Genomic DNA, 27,483 nt, shown 5'->3' with positions numbered 1-27,483 from the left:
CACTTCTATTTTTATTTCGCTGTCATCTTGCAACAGTGAGGCGTGGTTGGCATGACGGCTTCCTCCTTTTCTCTCTGCCCCCCGAAACAGGGGATGACTTCTTCACTTGAGCAGTGGTGGTTCAGTGGACCCCCCCCCGACCCCCCAGCTGTAGCAACCCAGATCCCCCCCGCCTCCAAGGCAGGCAGCTTAAGACCCAGCTGAGCCAGGATTGGCTTCTCTGTTCCCGGAGCCTCTTCTGCCGCCGGCTGGCTCTCCAGGGGCCTGGAGGTGCTTTGATCCTCCAGGTTGAGGTGGCTGCCTTTGCGATCCTGCCTGCCCTTGGAATGGAAAGCGGCCCCAAGGTCCCAGTGGGTCCCCTGGGAGGCCTGGAGTGGGGCAGGAAGCTCCCCGCCAGCCCTGCAGGCTCCCTTCTAGGGCAGGAAAAGGAGCGGGAGGTGGGGGGGGGAGCCCACGAGGATTTTTTAATGAATTCAATACTAAAGGAGTTCACTTGAAAATAGCTCTGGGGGGGACAGGGGGGGGTCTTTGGCTTCTAGAGCTGCCCACCAGTTGAGGGTCTCCGTGGTGCCAGGTCCGGAGGAGGAGGAGGCGACGGCTGCTCCCTTCCCTTCTTCTCCAAGGAGAGCTGGGGGCCTGCAATGCCCACGGCCGCCAGGCTTGCTGTGGTCACTTGCATGAGGGCCCTCAGCTGGGCTATGGGCACCTTCAGGGTCACACACTTGAGCACCCTGCGCACAATCGTTCCTTGGCTGGTGAGGTTCTCGGAGTGCTGGGTCCAGGCGGCTTCGCCGGGTTGCCAGTGGTAAATGGCGTCGTGGGTTCTGGATGTGCAGACGCCGCCAATCACATAAACCCTCCCTTGAAAGGAAGTGGCACCGGCAAAGGCCAGGGGCATGGGCAGGGAAGGGACGGCCACCTCTCTGCTTATGATGCCATCTTCCTGCATGAAGAAGCATTTTGAGACGCAAGGAAGAAGCTGGCTGAACCTCCGGTTGGGGTACGGTTGGGTGACCTTCCTGGAAAAGAAGCCCCCGATGACACAGATCCCGGTCTCCATGGTGACAGCGGCCGCCCCGTGGAGGCTAAACTCGAGCGGCACCTGCGCCCAAGTATCCAGGTGGGTGTCGTAGATAAGGAGGCCCTTATAGACCACTTCGTCGGAGTCGGCGTCGCCGCCTATTAAGTAGAGCTTGTTTTTGTACGGCACGGAGGCGGAGAAGCGCAGGACGATGGGCAGGCTGGCGATGGAGGCCCACAGCTGCTGGGCCACATCAAAGCTCTCGGCCGAGGCCAGGGGGCCAGCATCGTTCCAGCCACTCAAGGCGAAAAGCTTCTGCTTGCAGGTCAAGAACATGTGGACGGAGCGGGGCGTTGACATGGCGGGGAGCTGGGTCCAGCGGTTGGCCAGAGAGTTGTACTCATGCAGCGCACAGGAATAGGAACCATCGGCGTGTTTCCCTCCGGAGATGTAGAGCCTGTGCTCCAGCACGGAGCAGCCGGGGAGAGCCACCAGTTCCAAGGCTGGCAGCTTCATCCTGGATCCGGTGGCCGGATTCAGGCACTCCATGTAGGAGTCCATGTCTTCGCTGACCGAGAGGATGTCCCTCAAACGGGGCACTTTGATGCAGACAATCGTCTCCTGGTACATGCCCCGGCGGAGCCCCCCGCTCGCCTGCAGCCTCCCTGCTCCATCCAGGTCCTGCCACCGGACCTCCAGCGGCTGACCCAGCAGCTCAGTCTCCGCCTGCACCTGGGCAACTTCCTCCTGGGACAGGAGCGGGAAACGGACACACCCGAGCAGCATCTTCAGCAGCGGGAGGCGCTCGCTGGGCTCGGCCCTCACCCACCGCTGCACAGCCTGGAACACCTCCATCTCTGAGGCCACCGCCAGGTGGTCCGAGGAGAGGAGGCAGGTCAGGGCCCTCAGGTCGAGCTGCAGGAAGTCCTGGTGTTCAAAGAGGAGGCCAAAGTGGAGGCCCAGGTAGCGCAGCGCCCCCTGCAGCAAGGCGGGGTGGTTGTGATCATGGCCCAGCGTGTAAAGGCGAAGGCAGTTCTCCGGGGAAATCCTCTCCGTCAGGAATCTGTTGGGGCGGAGGGGGAGAAAGATCCCTGGAGAGGTTGGCAGGAGAACCCCAACCCTCCCTGAAAACAGAAGCCGGGGGAGAAGTCCAGGAGGGTCTGGGCTACCTGCTGATGAGCGTCAGCGCTGGGCTGAGCTGGAGCCGGCTGGCCGCAATGAAGAGGTCCTCAGCGCCGGCGGGACTGAAAGCCAGCTCCCCCGAGTAGAGGTAGCCCAGGAGATTCTGGAGGACCGCGGGGTCCATGTCCTCCAGAAGGACCTCCCCATCCCGGGACTCCTTGAAGCCGCTCGAGAAGACGGCCTGGAAGTAGGGGCTGATGGCGGCCAGGAGGGCCCTGCATGGGGTGACAGAGACGGCGCGGTTAGCCGTGGGCACCCTGCCCCAAGCCCTGCCCAGCCCCTGGGGGGTGCCAAGACCCACCTGTTGCAAGGGAACCTCTTCCCTCCTGCAATCAAGGTGGCATCGCAGAGCTCCGGCCGGTGATGCACATGCTTCAGACCTGCGGAGGGGAAGAGGAGGGGCGACAGAGGATCTTCCTTCTTCCGTGGCGGAGGAGAGAGGAGCTTGGCACAAAACCGGTGCCCCCCCTCCTGTGGCTGCTCCACCCCCCCAGAGCCGGGATCGGCAACCCAAGACCCACCTTGGCTGAAACAAGCTTTGAGCGACACGGCCGCCTCTGGCCGCTCATCGTTGGCCCCGTCGTCGTCTTCCGAGGGCTCCATTGGGTGCAAGTGCTGGAGCACGTTGGTTTCGGTTGCCCCAGAGGGTCCTCCCAACCCACCTCCTCCTGCCGCCTCAAGGTCTCCTGAGAGGTCCCTGCAGAAAAGGTGGTGGGGTCTCCAGGGCAGCCCCCACCTCACAATGGGGGCCAAAACACCCTGAACCTCACCCTCAACCCCTGGACCCAATGCAGGTTGGCCTCCTGGTATCCAGAGCAGGTCAGCATCCTGATGGCGCCCAGGAGGGTCGAGGCTCCCCCTGGCTTCCTCTTACGCCCGTTCGGGAAACTGGACACTTCCCTCCACCAACAGAGGTTCTGGACTCCCCAGATGGGCCTTCAACTTCGTCCTCTGGGAAGGGGCTGTTTTGTGGCAGCCCCTATGATGCCCCCCCCCCCCAAGGCTGAGTGTTTTTTCTTCCACTCTAGGGACGCGAAGGGCAGAGCTGGCTAGAGCTTACAATTCTTTCTGCAATTCCTTGCACAACTGTGTGTGTGTGGGTGGGGGGGCAATTTGGTCAGTTAGAAAAGAAAGACTCTCAGACCAGTTGTTAACAAAAGTTCACTTTACTAAAGCCGAGTGGTTACACAGAAGCAAAGCCGGATCTGAAGTTTCGCGCCCAAAGCTTCTGGTTAACTTTTCCCTTCTCCCCACCGTTGCCCCGGTTACCTTATACTGCCCGGTTACATCCAAACATGGGCTTGGCAGGCTGCATGGTCTCACATCCCCTTCCAGGATCTTGGAACGGCCAGCGGCTCCCACAGGTGGGCACAAAGAGCAGTTTCGATTCCCCTCCCCCTCCCTTGCTTACGGCAGACTGGCATCTGGCGAAGCATGGCTGGCATAGCGGGGGAGGGGGGGACGGTCCTGACAGGGTGCCGCATAGGCGTGCCTGCAGGGATCGACCGGAGCTTTCAAAGCCTTTTAAGGACGTCAGCCCTTTTCTCAACGTTATTTGTTAAATAGTGCATAGACCGTTCATGGTTGCAGTGAAGACCAGCGCACCAGCTGAACCCTCAAAAATCAAAATACAGTTAAAAAAATGCACCACCTGCGGATAAGCCGACCCTTAAAATATTCATATTTAATTTTCACAACTGGCTTATCCATAGGTGATTATCCATTTTTCATGCTATTTTGATCAAAAATCCAAGGGTCAGCTTATCCACAAGTATATGTAGGATACACAAGTATTTTAAAAAGTATGGCCGTATAGACTCATGGACAAAGCAAAGCAATTTGGGAGGTGTATTCAGGCACTTAAAATTCTCCACTTATTCACAAGTATACACGTACCATTTTTCAGAATAAAAGTTTTCTCAAGAATATATTTAATCCTGGACAGGGTAAGGGGGCACAATTTCCCCCTGCTTGAAGCAAAAACAAAACATTAATATCTTTTGCTCTGATAAGTATGGACAGCCACCACTGGGAGGAAGTAGAACAGGGGTGTCCAACCTTGGCAACTTTTAAGCCTTGAGCATTTCAACTCCCAGAATTCCACAGCCAGCTGTGCAATTCTAGGAGTTGAAGTCCACAAGTCTTAAAGTTCCCAGGGTTACTCCTTACTCCTGAAGTAAACTGATGCTGCTCCCAAGCAACGTTGCCAAGTATGCAAGACAGAAAAGGGAAACCCCCTACCCAGAGGGCATAAGGGGCCCGGAAGTGGAACTCTGATCCTGCAGCCACCCTTGCCGGTCAGGTTCACCCCTGGCTTTCAAAGCAGCAAGTTACGTCCTTTCTCCTCCTTGAAGCTCCTAAACTCTACTGTGTTCCTGACAGAATGACTGACAACTTTCCAAGAATGGTATAAAGGCAGTCCTCCACTTACGACTACAATTCAGCCAAAAATTTATGCTGCTAAGGGAGAAAGGTGTTAAGTGGGCTTTGCCGCATTTCACAACTTTTCTTGCCATGTTTATTAAGGGAATCACGCTCCCCTTTTAAATGAGTAACACCGCTGTTCAGTGAACCTGTCTTTCCTCTTCACTCTGTTGGGCAGAAGGTCACAAAAGGTGATCACAAAAGGTGAGGCAGAACTGGGCTGGGGTATCAGGAGGAAGGGAGCCCAGGCTCCAGGGATTCTGCAGACTCTGAGGAAAACTGGATTACGACGGAAGAGTTGGTCACCCGGGCACCGTAGTGTCCTGCCCAGAACTGTGTGTCCTTCCCCCTCTGCCTAAAAAGTACGTAGCGAACTCCGGGGCCATATCTTCTGAATGTGTGGGTCACCTGGAGAGAGAAAGCAACAGAAGCTCAGCCAGGAAAAGCGCTTTAGGGGACAGAAGCTTCTTTATTTAGGATTGATTGCTGTTATTTAGAAAATTTAATTAGAATTGGCACAGTGGCTAGAATGGAGTACTGCAGGCAAACTGCCCACTGCCAGAGGTTCGATCCTGACAGGGTGCACGGTTGACTCAGCCTCCCATTCTTCAGAGGTTAGTGAAACGAGGACCCAGATTGTTGGGGGCAAAATGTTGAAAGCGTTTAGAGAGGGCTATAAAGGGCTATAAGGTTATTGCCATTGTTTAGAAAAGTGTATTTAACACGACCTCACCCAGCTACTTCAGGGGGGGGGGTGGGACAGCCGGTTTGGTGAGTGTGTGCAGGCACCCTATTTACCAATTACCAGCTCCAGCACGCACTCACCTTCTCCTGCTGACGAGCAACACTCAGCTGTGCTGCGCAAAGCAGCCGGGGAGGAAAAGTCAGGGAATAAAGGACAGCCTAGAGCACGGGCGGGCAGGTGGGCCAAACAGAAGACCAGAAGATCGTTGCAGCGGACCGGTTTGGAGTCAGCTGCTCCTCAGACCTACCGGTTCTATAGAACCAGGCCGAACCGGTGGAATCCCACCCCTGAACTACTTGCCCTTTGGGGTGCTGCCTTTCTGAAAACGGGGGTTGCCTGTGACCTTGTGGCCAGATCTTCTTAAAGCACTACTGGCCCCCATCCCAAAACATGAGAGTTTCTGATTCTGCACAGCTTTCAGGTAGAGTTTAGTCCTCTACATGACAACTGAGCCCGAAGTTTTTGTTTCCAAGGGAGGCAGTTCTTAAGTGAGTCATGCAGTCATTAAGCAGATGTGTGTTTCCCCACTGACTTTGCTTGTTACCTTGTAACCCTGGAACAGGGCAACTGTCAAAACTGCACCCTAGTTACCAGATGCCTGAATCTGGATTACATGACCGTGAGGATGCTGCAACTGTCATAAGTGTGAAAAACGACCATACGTCATTTTCAGTGCCACTGTAACTTCCATTATTATACAAATGGTTGTATGTCAAGGACTACCGGTAGTGTAATGCCTACATACATTTCTATTGTTTTAATGTTGCTAGTTCTTTCTTTTTAAACAAACAACACCCTATTTGCACAACCCCTAGATACAAAATCTGTGTTCCTCTTTTCTGGTTATTTTATTATTAAGGCACTTTAATTCTCAGAATTTAGTGAAATGTGTGTAGGAGGGAGAGAAAGAGAAAGAGAAAAAGGGAAAGAGAAACAGAAACAGAGAAAAAGTAGGCCATCACCCCAAGGGCAGTGAAATCCAGCAACCAAGCAAGTTGGGGCTGGTGGAGCAAGCAGCACCTTTTGGTAGGAGGCATCATTCCACTGAGGGATGGGATCTGGTTTCGCTTCAAAAACATCAATCTTCGTTTTTTTATTAGCTGCCAAGAGGGCAACAAAGAGCTCGTATTTGCAGCCACAGTCCTGACGGCCACCCCACCTGCAAGGGTCAAAAGGCAGAGCTTAAGTCACAAGAGGAAGCCGAAAAGGAGAACTGAAACCCTCCTGTGGGTGTTCAGTGTCCAGAAAAATGGCTGGCCTGTCCAGGCTGTGGACAGTCCCTCTGACATCCTGATGGTCTTCCTTGCTCTGAAATGGACAAGGCAATTTAGCCCTTTGCTTTCTACCTCTGGGTAGCCCAGGAGGGGGGAGGGGGCCACACTCACCAGTCAGAGACCACAATATCAGGCTGGTAAGCGTCCAGCAGATCCGGCCACAAGCCCTCCTTCAGCAGATCGATCACCTGCTCCTTCTGACACCACCTTGGAAGAAACAGGCCGAGGTGAAGAAAGGGCCACGTGGACCTGGAGTTCACTCCACAAGGCAAAGCCCCCCAATACAGGCAGTCCTCAGCTTATAGCAGTTCGTTTGGTGGCCATTGCAGCGTCCCTGTGGTCACATGGCCAGAATTAAGACACTTGGCAACTTGAGTCCTAGTTATGACGCTTGCCTGTCCTGGGGTCAACGCGATCCCCTTCTCTGACCTGAGAAGCAAAATTAACAGGGAGGCCAGATTTACCCCAGTAATTCATTTAACGACTGTGGCAAAGGTCATACAATGGGGCAAAAACCCCTCCACTGTCTGGCTTAGCAACATAAATTTTGGGCTCAATTGTGGCCGTAAGTCGAGGACTCCCTGTCGCAGAGGACCATGTTCCTACCAACGGGGAAACCCCCCAAGGCCTCTTCCCAGGCCGCCCAGGGAAAGGGAAAGGCGGGACTCACTCACTCATAGGAGGCGGCAAAGCAGGTCTGGGCCTCGGCGCCTTCCACGGGGCTCCGGTTCTCTTCCACCTTCCAGCCGTCCTTCCATCCCTCGCAGTGCAGAGCCCAATGGCGGAACTCCTCTGCAGGCAGAGAGCCAGGCTCTTAGCGCCGCTCGCTTCCCACCCGGCTACAGCGACGTTAGGAGCGGGGCTTCCTCGGCCTTTCAGCTACGCGCCCTGCCCGAGCACGAGGGGGGGAGACCCCAAAGGGAGGGACCCTGCCGGGCACCGGCCACCCCGAAGCGAAGCGGGCGGCGCCTTCTCCTCCCTCCTCCTCCCCGGAGCGCGGGGGCGGCCGGGCTGCCTACCTCTCCCGCAGGGGTTCCGGACGAGGTTCCTGCCCAGCGGGCGCAGGACGCCCAGGCGGCTCCAGCGCAGGCGGGGACAGCGGGCGGCGGCCTCGAGAGCGGCGCGCATCCCGGGCTCCCTCCGCCACTGCAGCTTCCACACGGCGGGCCCGTCCAGCAGGTCCCGCCAGCGGCGGCAGACCAGCCGGCAGCGCGTGGCCAGCGTCTCGGGCGGCAGCCAGCTCAGGACCAGCGCCAGCACTTCGTTGGGCAGCCGCGGCCAGTCCGGCGGGGGCGCCCCGGGGAGGCTTCCATCGGCACCGGCCGCCTCCTCGGCCTTGGCCGTCGCGGCGCCCATCGCCGTCCTGGGTGCAGCTCCGGGTGGGGCGCCGGCGCGGCTAGAGACCCTCCTTCCCCTCGTGCCCTGTCGGGGCACTGCCGGACGCGCAATCGCAATGGCGTCTTCTCTTTGCTCCGTCCGCGGCGCCTTCATTGGTTGGCGGACTCTCCGGCTTTGCGATTGGACAGCTTCTGGCCAATGGCCTGGCTGATGTATTCCGGCCTCTCCTTTGATGACGGGCGGGGCTTTTTTTCGGATACCGCCGGGTCCCTGTGCCCGCCTCTCCCAGGATTCCGCTGCTGCGGGATGTCCGCGTTCTGCGACCGCTGCGCTGCGCTTAGTGACCTCATTCGCGAGAAAGCCCCGCTTCCCTTTTGCAATATTTTGCAGGGGCGACCCCGGTGGTCCCCGGAGGAAGCCAGCCCTCCCCGCCCCCGAGTAACTGACGTCCTCCCCGGACGGGGATGCGGCTGCTGGACGAGGATACCGAGCCCGGGACGGCCCGCTCCTCTCCCGGAGACGCTCCGGCTTCTGCCTCCCGCTTTTCTGGACTCAGTTTCTCAAACTTGGCAACTTCCCGCTGGATGGACTTCAACTCCCAGAATCCCCCAGTGGCTTTTTCCACTCGCCTCCCCGCCCCCGCCCGGCAGCTGCTGTTCGGCCGCCCGCTTTGCAGCCTCGCGGCCGACTCGGGCTTCGCAGGAAAGGACGGGCGCGGCTCCCGGAAAGGGCCGGCGAGGCTGGGCTGCTCTGAGCCCCTCCGCGTCCCCCCGGCTTCTGGGCGCTTCCAGTCCGGCCAGGCTGGGCGGCGTGACTGGCCGCGGGGCTCGTTCGCGTCCCGAATCCCGGGCTGGGCGCTGGACGAGGAGGGAGAGCCCCGCCCCGAGCGCCGCTGGGGGCCCTGCGAACCGGCCCTTCCCGGAAACCGGAGGCGGCGGCGGCCGGATTGCAACATCGCGCCTTGTGACTTGCAGGGCGGCCGGGCCTGGCGTGACTCGGGCTGCGCGTCCCCACTGGCGCTGCGGGGCTTCGGCGGCGGGCGAGGAGCAGCGGGCGGGAGCATGTGCCGAGGGGCGAGGCTGGTGGGCTTCCTCTGCCTGTGGCTGCCCCAATTGCGCTGCCAGGGCCCCCCGGCCGTCCAGCCGGAGCAGGTGCACCTGTCCTACCCAGGTGAGCCTTGGGGGAAGGGCCCTCCCTGCCTCCCTCCCTTCGCCAGCTCTGCCCCTGCAGGGGTGGAAGGGCAGGTGGGGGAGGGGCTGCCAGCCTGGATGCCCAGCAGGCATCGACTTGTTTGGAGGGGTCTTTGCCACTCGGCGACCCACTTCCTGTTTGGGAAAGGAAGAGCTTTGCTTTGCGTGTGTCTCCACCGCATTTGGCGGCCTTTCCTCCTTTGCCAGTTTCTGTAGGGAGGGGGCGATTTCCCCCCCACCCCCCATGAATGATCCTTTCTCTTGGTGCTATTGCTGCAGGAGACCCCACCTCCATGGTGGTCACCTGGACGACCTTTGACCCAGCCGAATCCCTTGTAGTCTTTGGCCAGGCTCCAGGGAAGGCCCTTCCCCACAAGGCCAGCGGAAATGCCACACGCTTCGTGGACGGTGGCAGCCTGGGCCGGGCCATGTTCATCCACCGAGTGACCCTCCGCGGCCTCCTTCCGGGACAGAGTTACGGTGAGGGCTGGGGGCATCTAGTTCTTGGCAGGCCACTGCAAAAACCACACCCTCGTGGCTGCGTGGAACATACACACGGCCCCGAAGAGAAGCCACAGAGACCTCAGGGGACAGAGGAAGTCCTGGTCTTACACGGGTTCATTTAGTGACCCTTCCAAGTGACAAGGGCACTGAAAAAGGGACTTATGACCGTTTTCACACTTATGACTGTTGCAGCATCCTGTGGTCATGTGACCAAAATTCAGGCTTGGCAACTAACTCACATTTATGACGGTTGCTGTATCTGGGGCCGGGGGGGCATGCGATCATTTTTTGCAACTCCCTCTGCTTCTCTCTCCTTGCAGTCTATCGCTGTGGGAGCGCCTGGGGCTGGAGCCAACCCTACGGCTTCCGGGCGTTGCGGAAGGGCAGCAGCTGGAGTCCCCGGTTCGCCCTGTTTGGAGACCTGGGCCTGGAGAACCCCCAGTCCTTGTCCCGGCTGCAGTGGGAGACTCGGCAGGGCTGGTACGACATGGTGCTTCACATAGGTAGGCTGAGCAGCTCTCCAGCTCTTCCCCAGCACCCTTCCTCTGACCCCCCACCCCCACCCTCTGATGGTGACCCTCTTCTCCCCCAGGAGATTTTGCCTACGACCTGGACTCGGTAAGACCCCCCAGAGCATCTCTGGGCTGGAAAGGAAGACGCAAGGCTTGAAAACTCGGTCCTAAGGCTGGACCCCGTGAGGCTGTTCCAAGAGGGCCGCGTGGGCCTGCCTGTGCTGGGCGGGGGCGGGAGAACTTGGCTCCCGGGCGTTGGCCCGATTCCAGCCTCTGCCTGTTCTGCCCCTGCAGGATAACGCCCTCGTTGGAGATGCCTTCATGCGGAAAGTCGAGGCAGTGGCGGCCTTTGTGCCATATATGACTTGCCCGGGAAACCACGAGGAGAAGTAGTGAGTGGGGCTGAGCCAGATTTAAGAGACGCCGGGCTCTGCCAGTCTGTCCGCAGGCTGGTTCTGGTGACCCAGCTGTAACTCCCAGCTGTGGCACTCTCTCTCCGGGTGGGTGGGGGAACACAGCCTTGGCATCCAGGTTTTTCTGGGTGGCCTAACTAAGGGAAAGGGCACCCCCTTTGTGTCCGCCCACCTTCAGCCTTCTCCTTCCTTCCCTCCCTCCTGCAGCAACTTCTCCAACTACCGGTCCCGCTTCACCATGCCCGGAGACACCGAGAGCCTCTGGTACAGGTGCGTCCCAGGGCTGCAAGGGGCACAAGGCCAAGACAGCCGAGGCCCCTCCCAGCCTTTGCAGTTGCTTTCGTGGGTGGTGGGGGGGAGGGGGTCTGGAGGAGCTCCTGCCTTGTATGGCTGTAGTGTAAAGATCCGTCACAAAAGACAGGTTGCTTTATTGTTAAAAGCCTTTGCGCAGGAATCTTCTCAACTAATGGTCAGCACCTGCTTGGAGTTGGATACGGGTGCACGGAATTCAAGGGAGGTTGGACTTAGTTTGCTTGTGGCTCCACAGGGATTCTAGGCTGGTGCCTCTTTCAACTCTGCCCTTAAGTTTTGCTGTTCCTTGTCCCACCCACAACTGCCTTGTGAGGCAGGCTGAGACACAATACCTGGGGCCCAAAGCCCCCCAGGGAGGGTCTCCAGCTGACGATTCTGGCTCCCCTTTCCTCAGTCCACCCCCTCCCCTGCTCCACCAGATTCACTCTCCGGTTCTTGGGGCAGATCTGAGGGGGACCTCCCTCTTCTGGGGAGGGGGCTCCTTTTGTCCTCCTGCTCTTAGTGGCTGCCTGTCCTGCTTCCTTCCCAGCTGGGACGTAGGCCCTGCTCACCTCATTGCCTTCTCCACGGAGGTGTATTTCTTCCTAGACTACGGGGAGCAGCTGGTCGCCAAGCAGTTCCAGTGGCTGGAGAGGGACCTCCAGGTAGGCTGGGTCCAGATTTGGGTGGGCGGGGCCAGTTTGTGCCAGGCAAACATGAGCCTCTGGCTCTCTTCCTCTTGGGGACAGGAGGCGAACCAGCCTGCGCGGCGTGAGGAGCGCCCCTGGATCATCACCATGGGGCATCGGCCCATGTATTGCTCCAACAACGACAAGGATGACTGCACCCTGTTCGAGAGCATCGTAAGGAGCCCCTGGAGAAGGCAGTTGGAGCCCCTGGCTTCACTGGGAAAATAGGGAGTGGCCGGAACGTTTATTTTATTGAACCTATTTATATGGCTGCCCAACTCACATCTGGGTGCCTTCAGGCAGCTTACAAACTTTGGCGAGTCAGTCTGTGGTGGCCAAGCCTCACCTGGGCGTTGACCCCCTTTCAGGCAGAGGTTTGCAGCCAGCAGGATGAGGTGGAAGTGTGGTGACACTTAGTTATAAAATAAAAATAAATATAATAAGATAAGGTGAATGATAAGGTAGAATAGAAACTCATTGAGGAAAGATCCAGTCTAGAGCTAAGAAGGAGCAGCTGGCCTTCAGGGGTTGGGGGTGGTGGGTGGGTGGGTGGGAGGGAGGGCGGGGGCTTTTCAGAAGAGTTTGGACAGCCGTTTGCCTGAGACGGTTGTAGGTTCAGGGTGTCCAACTGGGGAACTTTAAGGCTTCTGGACTTCAACTCTATAGCTGGCCTGGGAATTCTGGGAGTTGAAGTCCACAAATCTTAAGGTTCCAAGGTTGATCTAGGGCCTCCTGCTTGAGCAGGGGGTTGGACTAGAAGACCTCTGGAAGGTCCCTTCCAACTCAGTTATTCTGAAGTTGCTTGTTTCAGTGAGAGCTGAAATTTGGAAGGGGTCTGAATCCCATGCCTGGCACAGCCATGAAGGGGGTGCAGATTTAGGCAGCCTTGAGCAGGATTGGCAGGAGGAGGAGGAGGAGGAGGAGGAGGAGGCGGCACTCAGAGTGGTTTGTGGGCCTTTCCAGGTGCGCAAAGGACTGAAGCCGAACCGTTACGGCCTGGAGGATCTTTTCTTCAAACACGGTAAGGAGGCTCCCAGGCAGCCCCTGCACTCTCCTGCTGAATGCCCAGGGAAGGCCTCCCAGAGAACGCACACGCAGGCAGTCCTTGACTTACAACGGTTGTGTCTGTTGGGCTCCGTTGTGGTCCTGAGTCAAGGACTACGGGTAACGTGTGTAAAAAGGGGGGGAAGCTTTGTGCCGTTGCAACTTCCGTCTTGACAATGAGAGCCCCGTCCTTCCGTGCACAATTCGCTGAGGACGGACGGCTTCAGTGGCCCCTCCGCAGGCAGTGGGATCTGCCTTGGCTGCCCAGCATTGAGAGGAAACCGGCAGGAAGAGGGGCTGCACCCCAAGGCAACTCGCCCCGCCCACTTGGGCCCCACTTCCTTCCCTCACCTTCTCTTCCTCCAGGGGTGGATCTGATGCTGTGGGCTCATGAGCATTCCTATGAACGGCTGTGGCCTGTCTACGACTACAAGGTGAGCCCAGCTCTGGGGTCTGGGGGGGAGGTCAGAACGGGCTGCCTTCCCCCTTCCTAGGGTCGGGTGAGGGGGCTCCCGTGATTTTAAAACCCGCAGCGCCCGTCTCTCTGCCTGCCCCTTTTGCGGGGATGGAGAGTTGCAAAGTGGCACGACTGACCACGCGGCCTCCGTCTGCAGGTTGCCCAAAGCAGAGAAGCGGCCCCAGCGTCTCTGGGCAGAGCAGAGGGGCAGGCTGACCTCCGGCATCCGTTTTTTCTTCTCGCCCCTCTTTCAGGTTTACAATGGGAGCACCGCAGCCCCTTATGCCAATCCCAGCGCCCCCGTCCACATTATCACTGGATCAGCTGTAAGTTTGCAGATAGGCAGCGTTCAGTGAGAACTAACGATGGCCCGTCTCTGAGCATATGCAGAATTCTTTTCCTAGGAAGCTGCCTATTGTGGTCATAAGTCAAGGACTGCATGTACCTGGAAGTACAGGGTGGAGAGAGCGCAGGGTGGGGAGGGGGGGGCAGACTTAAGGCTCAGCACTCTTGGCCACTGGTCCTTCAGTGGCTGAGCCACAGGCCCTTTGACCTCCCCCTCCCCAGGGTTGCAAGGAGCGGATGGACCCCTTCATCCCAGACCCGCGAGAGTGGAGTGCTGTGCGGATTGAGGATTATGGGTATGCCTGTATGCAGATCGTCAACAAGACCCACCTCTGGTTGGAGCAGGTCTCGGATGACCAGGTAGGGGATTGCTCTGCAAACAGCAGCCCTGGGTCTCGGATTCTCCCCATGGCTCCGCCGGGCTTCGGCTGCCATCCATGTCGGGAACAGCTCGGCCCCTGGGTGCTGGGAGGTGAATTTCCCGAGCTTGGTATCTATCTGGCTCCACCCAAGCTGGTCCTGAGCTCCAGCCCCAAGCCTCATGGGGGGAGGTGCTTCAAGCACTGCTCCTCATCCCTTCCTTCCTCCATGCTAGCCAGACTTGGCCTGTGGTCAGACCCCACCTGTTTTCCCAGGTTTGACCCTTTGCTTTTGGTTTTCAGAACGGGAAGGTCGTGGATAGGATTTGGCTGATCCAAGAGCAGCACGGCCCCAGGGCCTGGCACTGACTGGCCCTCCAGGCTGGAAGGTCTGAGAAGGCACCTCCAGCCCCCCTCTGGTCCGGACAGCTGGCCAGGGTTTCACCTTCTGAGGTCCAGCAGCTTCAATTGCACTGGGATCTCTGGTCCGAACATGAGGCGGTTTCCATGACCCCAGACGTGACCCCAGCTGCAGAGGGGGTCCAAGAGTCAAGATGGAGCCCTTGATCTATGGAGAAAAAGGAGGAGGAGCTTCAGTGAAAGGGCTGCCCCGTACTTGCCTGCCTGCCCAGCCTGAAGTTAGGGTTAGCTTGAGAGAGAAAGAAGGTTTTCGCCTCCTTAGTGCAAACTGTCCCTACTTAACACTGAGAGGAATGGACTTTCTGCCCGCAGGGCTGACATCTTCTGCTGCAAAGCATACAAATCTCTCTCGTTCTTTTCATCCACTTCTTGCTGTCTTTTCCTCTCAGACAGCTGTTTTAACATCGTCAGAATTGAGGACTTGATTCTGCTCTGTGATGTGTAATGAGGAGCTAAAAGGGTCTTGTTTGCAGAACTGAGTTTGGGTGCACTGACTCGCTATGAGTTTTTCGGAAGGACTTTAAAAGGTAAATACACTGCTCCCCAGAGGCTTTTGGGGTATGACTCCCATCATTATCGGACAGCTGACGGCAAATTATGGGTTGTAGCCCAAAACTCTGGAGGATGGCAGACCGGCCAAGGGTAAGAAGACTTATGGGTACCCCAAAAAATCATGGGATGTTGATCTTCACTGTAGTGTTAAAGACAAGCAGCACAGCGTGATTTTTAAGCAAATAATTATTTGAAATAAAAGTCAGAAATAAAGGGAGACAAGAAAACAAGCATTTATTTTTAAACCAGACTTCTTAGACGGTTATTTTTATAAATATCTGCCCGGATTAACGTAGGATGAAATTTGCAATTTAGAAAATGATGCTTCTTAATGGAAATGGGTTATTGGGGGAAGGAGCAGGGCAGGCTCACGCAGGGAACAACCTCAGTGAAATACACAAAGGGGCATTTCTTGCGAAACCTTGCAAACGTTCTTGGCTTGCAGTGAGGGGGAAGAAGGGCAGAATTACGTGGGGAGGGAACTGGGAAAACTTTTCCCCTGCGGGAGAAGGGGGGCTGCTCCCTGCATGGCCTGTTCCGAGGGTTCTTCCAAAGGGTGCAAGCAGGGAGGAATCCTGAAGCTAGAGGTGGTGGTAATTTTCTACTTGGTGATCGGATGGGAGACCACGTGGAGATCCGGAGGCCGGGAAGAGCGGGAAGGAGCCAGGCTAAACTTTCTCCATTGCTGCCCAGCAGACTGGGTGAGCTGGGCATGAAATCCTGCTTTACTTCCAGGAATTGCCAGGTGAGGCTCCTTTGTTCTTTGTACCCACGATGTTCTGCGGGTTCGGGCTGCACAGAGGGTGAGGAGCAGCAGCTCAAGGTCGGCTTGGCTCAGCAACGGCTGCCGGCCAAGTGATTGAGCCTCCCCTCAGGGGTCTCCACAAGACCTCCCTGGGCAGAGGGAAGACCCTCCTAGCCTACAGCTCTGGGCTCTCTACATTTGGCCACTTTAAGACTTGCGGACTTCAACTCCCAGAATCCCCCAGCAGCCGCGACCGCGGCAAAGAGGCGAAAACGCCCCGAAGCGCCGCCCCTCCACGCCCAGCCCAGGCCAATCTAGGAGGCACGCGGGAACGCCTCCCGTCCATCAATGCACGCCGCCCAGCCATTCGCCCTCTCCTGTCCCTCCCCCCTTCCTTTCGGCCAATAGCAGGTGAGTGCTAGACCGCTCCGGCCCGGCATTGCCTAATCGGGAGCGAACCCTCCTCTTTCCGGTTTCCTGGCGGGGCGGGGCACTCTGTCGCCAGGCGACGGGGAGGCGCTTGTCCCCGGATGTGGCCTGGCCACGGCTTGGCCGGCTCCCAAAATGGCGTCGTCGTAGTCCTCGTCCTGCTGCTGCTCGTGAACCGCACCGGGACCGGCCTGCGCGGTGGCGGCGGCGGCAGAAGCTGTTAAAGACCGACCGGCGGCGCCACCACCGAGGGGGAGGCGGGCTAGCAGACGGGTGAGCGAGCGCAGCGGGTAGTGGCCGGGGGTCCTTCTGTGGGGCAGCCCCTGGCCTGAGGGGCCTCCCCGAGTCTGGGCCGAAGCGGGAGCCCCTTTGGGAGGGCGGAGGGCCTCTTTCGCCGGCCCCCTCGCCTTTGGCCTGCGTCGAAGATCAGGGGGTGGATGGGGGACCACGTAGAGATGCCCCAGCGGTGCAAACCGCCCGGGAAGTCTCGCCTGCGTTATTATCCTTGGTGGGGCTTTGGGGGTGAAGCCTCAAGGGAGTTTGGGAGAATTTGGGGCTGTGGGAGAAGCTGCTTTGTGGTACAGGTGGCCCTCAGCGTACAGCCATTCGTTTAATGACCGTTGTAAGTTACAACGGCCCTGACAAAAGTGACTTGTGACCGTCTTTCACAGCCTCCATTCATGGTCCCTTAATCAAAATTCAGACACTTGGTCACTGACCCATACTTACGACGGTTGTGGCGTCTCAGGGTCAGGTGATCCCCTTTTGCAAACTTCTGACAAGCAAACTTGATGGAGGAGAACAGATTCACTTAACCGTTTGGAAAGGAAGGTCATAAAATGGGGCAAAATTCACTTAGCAGCAGAAATTTTGGGCTCAGTTGTGGTCGTATGTCAAGGACTACCTCTATATTGTCTTTAACCAGGTGTGGCATGTCTGGAGGAGATCAGAGCAGGTGGTTGCGCCTTTTTTCTCAGGTGGATTCCTGTGGAGCCAGCTTTTCTCAGCCGAGAGCCTCAGGCGGGTTTTGCTTTAATTGCTCTCTAGGCCTTGAGCAAAGGCGGTTGGTTAAAACCCCCAAAGTTTCCACTTTCTTGTGACATTTCTGCCATTTTCTTTTTCTTTTTTTTTTGTTCCCTTATTTTTTTATAACAAATTAACAGTTTGTAAACTGCCCAGAGTTACTGGGAGTAAGATGGCATACAATATAAATTTACATTATTTAAATTTAAATAATTACAGTTGCAGGAATTGGGTATGTCCAGTCTGATGAAGAGAAGGACTAGGGGTGACATGAGAGCAGTCTTCCAATATTTGAGGGGCTGCCCCAAAGAAAGGGGGAGGGGTGTGTCAACTTATTTTCCAAAGCATCCGAAAGCAGAACAAGAAGCAACCTGGGATTAAGGAGAAATTTCCTGACAGAACAATTAACGGCTTGCCTGCAGAAGTTATGGGTGATCCAACACCGGAGGCTTTTAAGAAGAGACTGGACAGCCATTTGTCTGGGCTCCTGCTTGAGCAGGGGGTTGGACTAGAAGACCTCCAAGGTCCCTTCCAACTCTGTTATTCTGTATTCCTATTTTCACAGGTGGATAAGGGGCTTAGTCCAATCCCTTTTATTTGCGGAGGGGGCTGTTCCTAGGTGAGCTAAGCCTGCTTTTACAAAATGCCCCCCCCCACCCCACCCCTTTGACCAGTTTAGCTTCTCTCTGTCCTAAGCATACTGACAAGATCATTAGTCTGTAAGCCTCTTTCAAAAATTTACTTTTGGCTCACAGGTTTGAAATGAATCTCTCCATCATATTTATAAACTGCAAACTCTGTTTTCTGATTGTAAAGAAAATAGCACTATTAATGCCTGCCAGATAATCCTGCCTGTCGGTAGATCAGAGAAATTTAAGGGCTGGATAAGCTTAACTTCTACACTTTAAAAGCCTCTGTGTCCAAAAGAACCTAAAGTGGTTTATGGAATGTAGCTAGCTGGTACTGTATGTTGTCTTGCATAAAAGATTTTATTCCAGAAAAAGACATGTCTGGATGTTTAAAAGCCTATTTTACAATATTTTGTGGAAAGCTATACTTTATATTTAAATGCTTCTAGATTTTGTGACTCTTTATAAATGTAATTTGAGAATACTTTGGCAGGAAAAAGTCTTGGAAGAAAAAGATTAGATTTAGAACATGAATGGTGGAGGTGATTTGTTTCAGGATGAGTCCAGAGTAAGATTTTGGCACCTGTAAATAGGACACGCTCTACTGCTTACCGTACATTGGTGTAGGCTCCATATATTGGTGTGGTATATTAGCGTAGGCTCACTTTCATAGTTAAGGGTCATTTGTCTGCTTGAGATTATGAGTTGCAACTTCCATATTTGCTAATAAGGAATTTCAGGATATCTTGGTCTTACACCAATGCTTGGTTGAGAAATTGTTCTGAATTTTATGCTCCAAAAGGCCAATGCCATTTTATTTCTTTTATTTATTTATTTATTTATATATATATATGTGTGTGTGTGTGTGTGTGTGTGTGTGTATACACACACACACACACATACACACATACATACACACACATATACATACATACATACATACATATATATATATATATATATATACACACATACACACACACACACACACACACACACAGTGAGTCAAACATTTGTTTATAAAGATCGGTATAAAGACAAGTTTTGTCTTGTTAGAAGGTTATTGTTTCTCAGCTCTTTCGTCGTCTGGTTTATCCCTTGAACATGTCGACAGAAACACCTTGAATGCAGAGGTTTGCAGTCCCAGGATAATCAATCATACTGATAGCTTCAGAAGCCCTTCAAAATGTTTCAAAAAATGAGCAGTCTAGCTACAAACTGGTCTCTGGTTGTTGGCCTTATTTTGATGAGATGATTCATGTTGAATCCCATTGCAAACTTGGAATCACTTCAAAAGAAACCAGGATCTCTCTTCAAGAAAACAAGGAAAAGAAAGCTGAGAGAAGCAGAAGATTAAACAGTTACTATATTTGGAAAGTTTCGAGAGGAGATAGGAGGTACTGTTGCCAGCTTGTGCTTACTGCATTTATATAGGGAAGAACACTCACTTGGCGCTTTGTTTATTTCTCTCAGAACGGAGAGTTCTTTCCTGTTAAAAGTTAGAAACATATTGCTTCATTTTTTTACAAAAGTTAGAACACTTGGCCCAGTGGTCAAACTTGTTTCAAAGGAGACTTTTTCAGAAATCTTGGGGTTCAGAAGATTTAGGGAGCCTGGTGGGGAAGGGTCCCAACTTGACAGGATGAAAAAGTCAATGCAGGACGTTCTGAAAGTCAACAAGGATATACTTTGCTTTTGCTAATGAAAATATTAATTAATCCACGCTGTGCCCTAAAAAATGCTCAAGTTCTGATAGCAGAACAAACCTGCTAGTTGCCTAAATATGTTCTTTGAGGCTTGAATTCATGGATGAGGATTTGAAAACCACCCTGGAGCATAATTCAATGGCAAGACAGACCTACCTATATGGGGTATGTCAAATACTACCTTAAGTTTTGTCTTGGATTAGAAAACATTTTTTCCGCTAAAGTATTTTCTAAATGCCTTTGTTCTGCATTTCTCTACAAAGACTGGAAATTGTTTTTACAAACCTTCTAGGAACGGATCCTTGCTCTTTATCCTAATAACCAAGTCCCTTCCCCATTTAGGGCCAGCCAGAAGATGGCAAGCAGGAGCTTTCTTGCTGCCTTATTCCAAATCCCGGGAAGAACCTGATTATGTAAGGCAGTCAGAGCCATCCTCTCTGGATGGCGGAGGGTGATAGGGAGGCTCTTTCAGTAAATGAAAAGGGGGTAAGCCTGCTTAGGTGCATGCAGCTATCTGGGCCCTAAATAAAGTTGAATATTAATACCAAAAAAAATTCTATTCTGGTAATTCTTAGTTTTCTATTCCAGTGTTCCTCAACCACTGGCAGTGTGGAGATGTGTAGACTTCAACTCCCAGAATTCCCCAGCCAGCATAGTTGAAGTCTGCACCTTTTCAAACTGCCAAGGTTGTGAAACACAGCTCTATTCTGTTTAAATAAATCCCCCACTTCTGTTTATTTTATAATAGTAAAATTACCTAAATCAAAAATTTAAGGCTCTGATTGTAGGCTTTAAAAAGAGTATACAGTTGTACATAAAGACGCAAATGGCAGAAATTGTAGATTGCCATCAGCTTTATTTTTATTAAATTGGAGGGGACAGGACAATTTTTGCACTTGGGTGTGTTTTGAGATAACACTGTATGTTATTTCCACACATATGACAGTAATAAGTTGGCTGCAGTGATTGGCATTCTGGGTTGAACAGATTTGACTACAGCGATCATTAAAAAGGGATCATATTAAGGATCTGATCCAAGAAGGAGCATTTAATGGAACAGAAATGGAGGTAGATTTAACTTCAGCTCTGCTCATCCCCAGACTGCTGGCTAAAAGATTACAGGAATGGCGATCTAATCCATCTGGAGATGTTCTAGCGAGGGGATTTTTTTCTGCCTGTGACCCCCCCCCCCCCCCCCCCCCCCCCCCCCCCCCCCCCCCCCCCCCCCCTGCCCGCCCCGCCCCCCATGCTGGAACCCCCCCCCCCCCCCCCAAAACCCCCCCCAACCCCCCCCCCCAAACCCCCCCCCCCCCCCCCCCCCCCCCCCCCCCCCCGGCGGCCCCCCCCCCCCCCCCCCCCCCCCCCCCGCGCGCGGGGGGCGCCTCTAACTCATTCCTCTTGTTCTCATACATTCTGGTATTACTCATAGAAGTGGAATAAGAGAAGAGAGCTTAGTTTATTGAGGAAAAATCCCCATGATAGATTTCAGAAGACAAGCTGAGTGGGAGAAAGAGAAACAAGGTATTTTAAGCCTGAATGGAGAGTCTTTTTTTTCTTTTTGCTGTTCTAAATTTGAGCATTTGTAGAGCATGGAAGAAGGTATAAAATTCCCTGCTGTATCTACTCCTATGTAACTGTAGTGATATATATTGGAACTAAGCCTCTAGCATAAGAAAAAGGTATTTTGTTCTAAATGCTGCAGGCTTGGAATAATGCCGCTAGAATTTTTCTTGCATTTAAAATGCTGAGCTTCCTCTGTGAAACACCAGTTCCAAAAAAGAACTTTTTTGTTAAAAAAAAAGAGAGGGGGGGGGGGCTCTGGTAAGGAATCCTAGTTCCCAATCACGTTTAAATGTAAGCTGATGTGTGACTGACGTCTCAGGTGCCTCCTGGTTATACCATTCAGGCGATGGGTGGCATGTTAGATTATGTTTGCCCACATGTCAGACACATTGGCAGGTCCACGCCAAAGTGGCCTTTTGGGTCTCTGCTCTGCCCGGAAGGAGGGAATGTTTTGGCTCAGGAATTCTGGGAGCTGAAGTCCGCAGGTCACAAAAGAGCCATCCTTCCCCAACTCTGTTGTGAATAATCCATGAAGTGCTTAAGGGAAGCTGCGTCCTTGGGAGAAGGGAGGATGAGCCAGGTGGGCCTTCAGCCTCTCTGCCCCCGCTTTACCAGGGAACGACTAGCAAACTGGCCCTTCCCAGGTGCAGGTGCCCGTTGGAGCTGGCCTCGTGCCACGGCTGCTGAGCAGAAAGTTCACCAACAGCGGGAGCTTCTCCTGGGACGAGGTAAAGCCCGCTTGAACCATTTTAAGTCATGGCTCTGCTCCCTGCTAATGAAAATTAGCAGCAAGGCGGTGACTGTCCCAGTTTGCTTCCCTTCCGCCCACCGCATCGTCCCACATATGTGTTTAGGGAGAGAATACTCTGTAATTGAAGTAATGATGTAAAGAAGTAATTAAGGGTCTTGCTCAGTTAGCTTGCAGTTTAATTACCACCAGAGTAATTATTTGGCAAAGCACTGTTGCTGCTGCCACCAGCCCTGTGACAGGATTGCTCTGCTGGGAGGGTTGCAGAAAAATTGGGGAAGGGGGATGCCCGGCTGAAAGGCCCCACCTGGCTGCCGCTTCTGAGGGGCAGGAAGGGTCTGCGGGGGACCCCCGGGGGCTTCAGAACTTTCCAAGGGGGACCGCAGCTGAGGCGCCTGCATGCTGCATTGAAGGGTCCCTGTTTTCATTTGGGCTTAAGGGGGCACCAGGCGATTTCTGAGGACCTCCCGTGTCGGATCTTGACCAAAGCAGCTTTGGCGGAGACTGCGGCGTCCTCTTCGGGGGCAGAGAAGGATGGTTGTCGGGATCCACCTTTGGGAGGCCGCTGCCTGAAACCTCAGCTGATGATGGCGGTCAGTTGAGGCTGAGCTGGACCAAGTGGGCCACTGGTCTTAGGTCTGCTTCACCACCACCGGGGGAGGGGTGTGGTTCTGCTGCTGTGGCACGGGCTGAATGCCACTCACAGCCTGGGGTGCGATACAGAGGCGAGCGCTTTAACTGTTCTTTTCTGTCGGAAGTTTTGGTTCCATTTCTTGAATTGAGACCCTGAGGCTGAGGAAGAGCAACTCTGAGCTACAGGCACAAGCTCTGCGAGGTGAAGCAGTGAACTGTACTGGAAGCATCAGAGGAGTGTTACTCGCTCCAGCCAGCCGGTGTGTCCTGGGCCTTTCATGCCCCCAACTGGGGGAAACGAGAGAGGCTGTCTTGGAGCCCGCTGCATTCCTGGCATGCCTGCCTCCCCCCCCAGGGCCAGGCTTCTCCAGGCACTGCCTGCAGCCACATTAACCAGGCCTGCTCGCATCTCCCAGAGCGGCTGCTTGCTTGCAGCTGGGCTGGGGTGGGGAAAGGTTTGCTGATGGCCCATTTTGGCCTTTGAAGCCAGAGGGGGGGGGTGCCTGGCCCTGGAGGTGAGAAGGGCCTGAGTGTGCACTGGGTCTCGGCTTTGTGCTGTTTGCGCCTTCTCCGAAGTGCCTTCTCGGTTACTCTTTCTGTAACTTTCTGTAACAGAAACCTATGGCTTCTGAGGGGTCGGAGCCTCTTCATTCTTCGGGACCTCCAGCCGCTTTAGTGGAGCTGGCTTTCTGCGTCAGATGAGCAGGAAGGTGAAGGCGGGTTGAGCTTGGGGCTTGGAGGAAAGCAGCCCAAGGGATTTGGCCGCTGCTCACTTCTAGAAGCATGTAGCTGTCCCCAGGCCTGGCCCCCATGAGGTGTGAGTGAGGGGAGCCAGGTAACCCCTTCGTGGTGGAGGGAGACCAGCGTCCAGAAGGGGCTGCGGTGGTTGGGATCCTTCATACGCGGAGCAGGTGTGGCTCTCAAGTGTATCTTTGTGATAAGGAGTGAAGTTGGTTAGGAAGGTCCGCCAAGCTTCGCTCTCTGCTCATTGACGCCCCAGGGAAAGTTTTTGAAACACGCACTGTTTTCCCTTGCTTCATCTAATAGAGGAAGGGTCCCCCAACCCGGCAACGTTCAGGTTTGTGGACTTCATCTCCCAGAATTCCTCAGCCAGCATGGAAAAGGGGACTCAAAGATGGATACACAGCAACAATGTCTGCCTATTTGCGGTGCAACCTGTGAAAACCCACATCTTGAGTTCGGAGCTATTTCCTTGACTCCGTATTATTTTTATGTTAGAATCAAACTTGCTATGCAGATATGTCCGTCTTGACAACCATTGAGTTTGACTGGCTCTGGTTGGGTCGGCCCTTAGAAGCAATGATTGTACAGCAAAAGTAGGCAGGGAAATTGCTAGAAAGTACATTAATCTTTGGGGGCGGGGAGGAGAAGAAGAGGAGGAGGAGGAGGAAGAGGAGGGAGAAGGAGAAGAAGAAGAAGAGGAAGAGGAAGAAGAAGAGGAAGAAGAAGAAGAAGAAGAAGAAGAAGGAAGAGGAAGAAAGAAGAAGAAGAAGAAGAAGAAGAAGTTGGAGTTGGAGTTGGAGAACTAATTTAGCCATTTTGAGACTGCAGTGAATAAGATGAATCACAGCCCAGTATATTGAATCTCACCTCATCATTGAAAGAGCGTAGATTTGCACAAGACCCCTCGCCCTGCATTTCCAGTTCTCTCTGGCAGTTGGAGTCCTGGGGTCAAGTCATGGCAGAAGTGATTGGCAACATGTAGAAGACCGGTCTGCCCTCGAGGGCGAAGTTCTCCAGGTGCCAGAGGGCTGAAGGAGGGGATAAATTGGCATGGGCCTCTCAGCAACTTGTCCCCTGCCCTCTGGGTGGCCTATTTTAGGCTGAATGTCTCTGAGACTCTCCATCCTCCAGGCCATGGTTGTCCCAAAGGTGCTTTTTCAAAAGGCAACCGGACTTGGAGGCATTTTGCTTCTCACCCAGGAAACTTCTTTAATTCTGGAATGGCTAAATCAGAATTCCTTCCTTCTGGGATGCCCAGGCAGCCCCTGGGCATTTGGAAGGGCCCCCTTGCGAGATCCAGCTTCTCTGCCCACTTTGCTGCCTCTCTCTCCACCTTCAGTCCGTCCTTCCCCCCTCTGGTCTTTGACGGGTAACCATCAGATGCTGCCCATTGGCTGTTCTGGTTTCAAACGCTGCTGCCTCATTGGCTGACGGCTGAAATCTCCCTGGGCCTTTTTAACCCTTTTCTCTTCTGCGGGATCCCAGGGACGTCCTACCAAAACTCTCCAGTGGCTGATAGACTGCACACTTTTAGGAGGGAGGGGGCATCCTTGGGAAGGGGCAGCATTTCAAAACTCTTTTGCGGGGTTGACCATCTGCTGGCACAAGAGAATTGGGTGGAAGAAATAGGCAGACCGCCTGCCCACCTCACCCCCATCAGGCACTGGCACAGTTCTCCTTATTCCTTTAAGCCTGGAATCCATTGAATTGTGTCTATTCTGAAAAGGCTGCCAAAATAAGATTCAATATTAAAAATGTATTTTGCTAAAGACAATTCCACGTATGATAATGCATTGTCTTCTATTGTTCGCAGGATCCAAATTAAAGAGAGAAAGGCGGTTTAATTTTTAAAAGGACTGATTTTTTGCCATTACACTTCCTTATTCTCTTTAGTCATATTTCAGGAATCTCCTGTCATCTTGCTCCAAAACAGAAACTGAGACCATTCTGAAACTTGGATTGCGGGTTGGGTTATACTCTGGGTGAAAGAGAGATCCACATTTCTGGAAGTCCAGATGAAAGGAGACGCTTTCGCTTGACCGATGAGGCTCCCCCGTTCTGAACTCTGCCTGGGGAATTTCCCCCCTGCTATCCTTGAGTCCGGGAACCCGGCACCGCTCCCTCCCGGGCCGCCTCCAAGGCGGCTGAATGCTCTTTGTGCCGCCGCCGGAGTGGAAACGGGCCAAGGGAAACCGAGACTCCGGGGGAAGCAGGGTCCAGAGGGTCCGGTTCCATCCGACTCGACGTCAGAGGCGAGGAGGAGTCTGCTTGGCGTGCTTCTTTGTGTGTGTGTGGGGGGGACGACTTTAAAACTGTCTCCATATATGCCTCTGTGTGTCTGTTTCCTTGGGGTGGTGGGAAGCAGAGGAGTTGGGGGCGATCGGTTTGCAGGAAGCGGGGGTGGCTTTTCCCTTGCAAATCACAGCGGGTGGGGAAACGGAAAGGCTTCTGTCACAAGGAACAGGAACACTTCGAGCATGTGTAGAGAACTCCAACCCCCCACCCCGATACCCCAAAAGGCACCTGGGTTCCAGGCGTTTTCTGTGTGGACAAATTCAGCCTGAAGGGCTTGCGTGGAACCCCCCCCCCCCCCTCTGTTCACCAAGGTCAGAAGAGCAGGCGACCGACCTGTGGCTCTCCTCCTCTTTGCCTGTGCCTGCACTCCACGGCCACCGGGGGCACTCTTCCCCTTTCCCCTGGCCGCTGTGGGCCGGGCTTTGGGGTTGCAAGGAAGGGAAGGAATGTCCCTCCCTGCCTGGGTTGAGGCTCTGTTGCTCAGCCAAGCCAGCTGACTGGGAGCCGAGAATTTCTCTTCAGGAGGGGGAGACTTTGCCCCTTCTGCCCCCCTCCCAGCCCCCAGGGAGTTGGCTTTGCAGGAAGGACAGCGATGCAAGAGGTGAGTGAAGGGGTGCCTGCCCCCCCCCTGTTGCTCCCCTTCCCCCACGCAGCCTGGTAGGGGGAGGTGCCTCCAGAAGTGGGTCTCTTTCCCTTTGCCCTGGGTTCTTTCCCCCCCCCCCTCCCACTTCCGCCCCCTGGAAGGCACAGCATGGCTTTCCTTGGGCGCTGGGGGCACAGGAGGCAGCGGGCACGCCCTTCTCTCGGTGTAGGTGTCACGTCAGCCAAGCTCTGCCGGCTGTAGGGTTCGCCCCCTCAATATTCTGGAGGCAAAAGACCCTCTGGAAACAGCCCCGCTTCTCATCAGGGGTTTCTCTTTGGGGGCCTCTTAAAGTGGCTCGTAAAAGTGGAGTTCTAAAAATGGGAGGGACCAGAAGGGCAGGAACCCCGAGTTGAAACGTAATCCCGGCTTCCTTGGACAGGGTGCCAGCACCGTCCCCTTGCCCTCTGCCTTTGGGGACCCAGGGAGGGCATCGGGAAGGGCCGGCCTTTTAGCGAGGACTGCCAGGGGGATGAAAGGGGGGGCGGGCAGCCCCACTTCCAAGCGCCCGGCCTGGATCTGCGGCTACCGAGACTCTCACCAGCAGATCACCAGCGCAAGATGGGGACGGGGAAATGGGAGGAGGGGGCTGTAGAGGTAAGGAACCAAGAAGCTGGCCAAGAGGAGGAAAGGCCGGATCCTGCTTCTTCCCTCCTCCTCCTCCCCCCCAGTTCAGGAAGCCACCTGACCAATACACGTTTCCCAGGCCACCATGTGGCTATTAGCTCCTATTCGTTGTTAGCTATTAGTGGAGGACTGACTAAAGTTGAGTAGTGGTGTGGCTTGCACATTTCACTACCCCCTCCCCCCCCCCGTTTGTTTTGTTTCCGACTTGGTTTGATATCTAAATCAACTTATTATGCTTATGTTTTGTGCCATCTGGGCGGGTGGGGCTTTCATGCTGCTGTCTTAAAAATCCTGCTTATCATTAAGATTTAGAATGATTTGTACTGACTGAACGGTGATGTGTTTCTGGAGTTCTGAATTTCCTTTTTAAAAGAATCACCTGATCTTCCACAGCGAAGCAGCTTATAAAGCAATTACAGATAACTCCTCGGCAGCTTAAAGATCCTGTCATAATAATCCAATTTGTTTCTGAAAATCAGCCTTTTTTTTTTTTTTGAAGCTGAAGAAATCTCTCTGGAAGATAATAAGCTTTTGAAACAGCTGGAATGCCTTCATAGTGGAACCTCCAAACTGGAGTATAATGGGGATTAGGCTCAGCAAGCCCTTAGCTTACAGATCCTAAGACAATGGCTCTCTCCTCCAAAAAGATTGCAGACTAAAGTTGAAGTCACAGGAAGTGAGTGTGGAAGAATGCCTTTGTGTGTTTGTGTGTCGGTGTGCATGTGTAGGCTTGGCTATAGTTGGGAAATAGTGGAGGTAGGGTGAGTTCCGAGGAGAGGATTAGGAGGAAGTGAGAAACCTGGGCAGGTGTTACGCTAGGGGCGGGAGACCCAAGAGAGGGAAAGAGGCCGTGCCTGGGTGCGTGAGGGCAGAGGGCAGGGCGAGGCTGGCTCTGGTTCCCCAGGAAAACTGCAACCCCCCCCGCCCGGGATTTAGCCAAA

The 27,483-nt window shown here is 54.3% G+C and overlaps 3 protein-coding genes across 4 annotated transcripts in view; 1 reads left to right on the top strand and 2 right to left on the bottom strand.

Annotated features, from left to right (window-relative positions):
- Positions 1-177: 177 nt before the first annotated feature.
- Positions 178-27,483, bottom strand: part of LOC113426467 (kelch-like protein 6) — a 90,233-nt gene continuing 62,927 nt past the window's right edge. Inside the window, exons 2-5 of the mRNA XM_087970285.1 lie at positions 2,725-3,595; positions 2,505-2,583; positions 2,191-2,418; positions 178-2,084 (exon numbers count right to left, since the gene is read on the bottom strand). Coding sequence (XP_087826411.1) covers positions 536-2,084; positions 2,191-2,418; positions 2,505-2,583; positions 2,725-2,806 — 1,938 coding nt within the window. The 5' untranslated portion in view covers positions 2,807-3,595 and the 3' untranslated portion in view covers positions 178-535. The remainder of the gene's footprint in view (positions 2,085-2,190; positions 2,419-2,504; positions 2,584-2,724; positions 3,596-27,483) is intronic.
- On the bottom strand, positions 3,351-8,137 carry FBXO27 (F-box protein 27). Of its 2 annotated transcripts, XM_026688846.2 has the most exons (5): positions 7,666-8,137; positions 7,321-7,438; positions 6,758-6,853; positions 6,393-6,531; positions 3,351-5,035 (listed from the first exon to the last, which is right to left on the bottom strand). In XM_026688846.2, the coding sequence occupies exons 1-5, from the start codon at positions 8,135-8,137 to the stop codon at positions 4,856-4,858; spliced, it is 1,005 nt and encodes a 334-aa protein (XP_026544631.2). In that variant the 3' UTR covers positions 3,351-4,855. The 2 variants fall into 2 exon arrangements, with proteins under 2 accessions (XP_026544631.2, XP_087826421.1); XM_087970295.1 differs by lacking the exon at positions 6,393-6,531.
- ACP7 (acid phosphatase 7, tartrate resistant (putative)) lies at positions 8,449-14,987 on the top strand. The gene is made up of 13 exons (XM_026688841.2): positions 8,449-9,154; positions 9,454-9,654; positions 9,999-10,181; positions 10,271-10,296; positions 10,485-10,582; positions 10,811-10,873; positions 11,445-11,559; positions 11,644-11,757; positions 12,547-12,604; positions 12,994-13,061; positions 13,339-13,410; positions 13,652-13,789; positions 14,092-14,987. Exons 1-13 carry the CDS (start codon positions 8,449-8,451, stop codon positions 14,155-14,157), a joined length of 1,908 nt encoding a protein of 635 aa, XP_026544626.2. The 3' UTR covers positions 14,158-14,987.

The sequence above is a fragment of the Notechis scutatus genome, chromosome 8 (assembly GCF_049901735.1).
Source record: "Notechis scutatus isolate UNSWTSFEM ecotype Mainland chromosome 8, rNotScu1.2, whole genome shotgun sequence".
Classification (NCBI taxonomy): Eukaryota; Metazoa; Chordata; class Lepidosauria; order Squamata; family Elapidae; genus Notechis; species Notechis scutatus.
The sequence above is the reverse complement of the archived record's forward strand: the minus strand, read 5'-3'. Positions and strand labels throughout refer to the sequence as shown.

Excerpts from the sequence above, each read along its gene's own strand:
- FBXO27 (XM_026688846.2), bottom strand. The coding sequence starts at position 8,137 with ATGAAGGCGCCGCGGACGGAGCAAAGAGAAGACGCCATTGCGATTGCG. Across the intron at positions 6,532-6,757 it reads GATATTGTGGTCTCTGACTG|GTGGGGTGGCCGTCAGGACT; the intron begins GTGAGTGTGGCC and ends TGACCCTTGCAG. Across the intron at positions 5,036-6,392 it reads ATGATGCCTCCTACCAAAAG|GTGACCCACACATTCAGAAG; the intron begins GTGCTGCTTGCT and ends TTCTCTCTCCAG.
- ACP7 (XM_026688841.2), top strand. The coding sequence starts at position 8,449 with ATGCGGCTGCTGGACGAGGATACCGAGCCCGGGACGGCCCGCTCCTCT. Across the intron at positions 10,182-10,270 it reads CGACATGGTGCTTCACATAG|GAGATTTTGCCTACGACCTG; the intron begins GTAGGCTGAGCA and ends CTTCTCCCCCAG. Across the intron at positions 13,411-13,651 it reads ACATTATCACTGGATCAGCT|GGTTGCAAGGAGCGGATGGA; the intron begins GTAAGTTTGCAG and ends CCCCCTCCCCAG.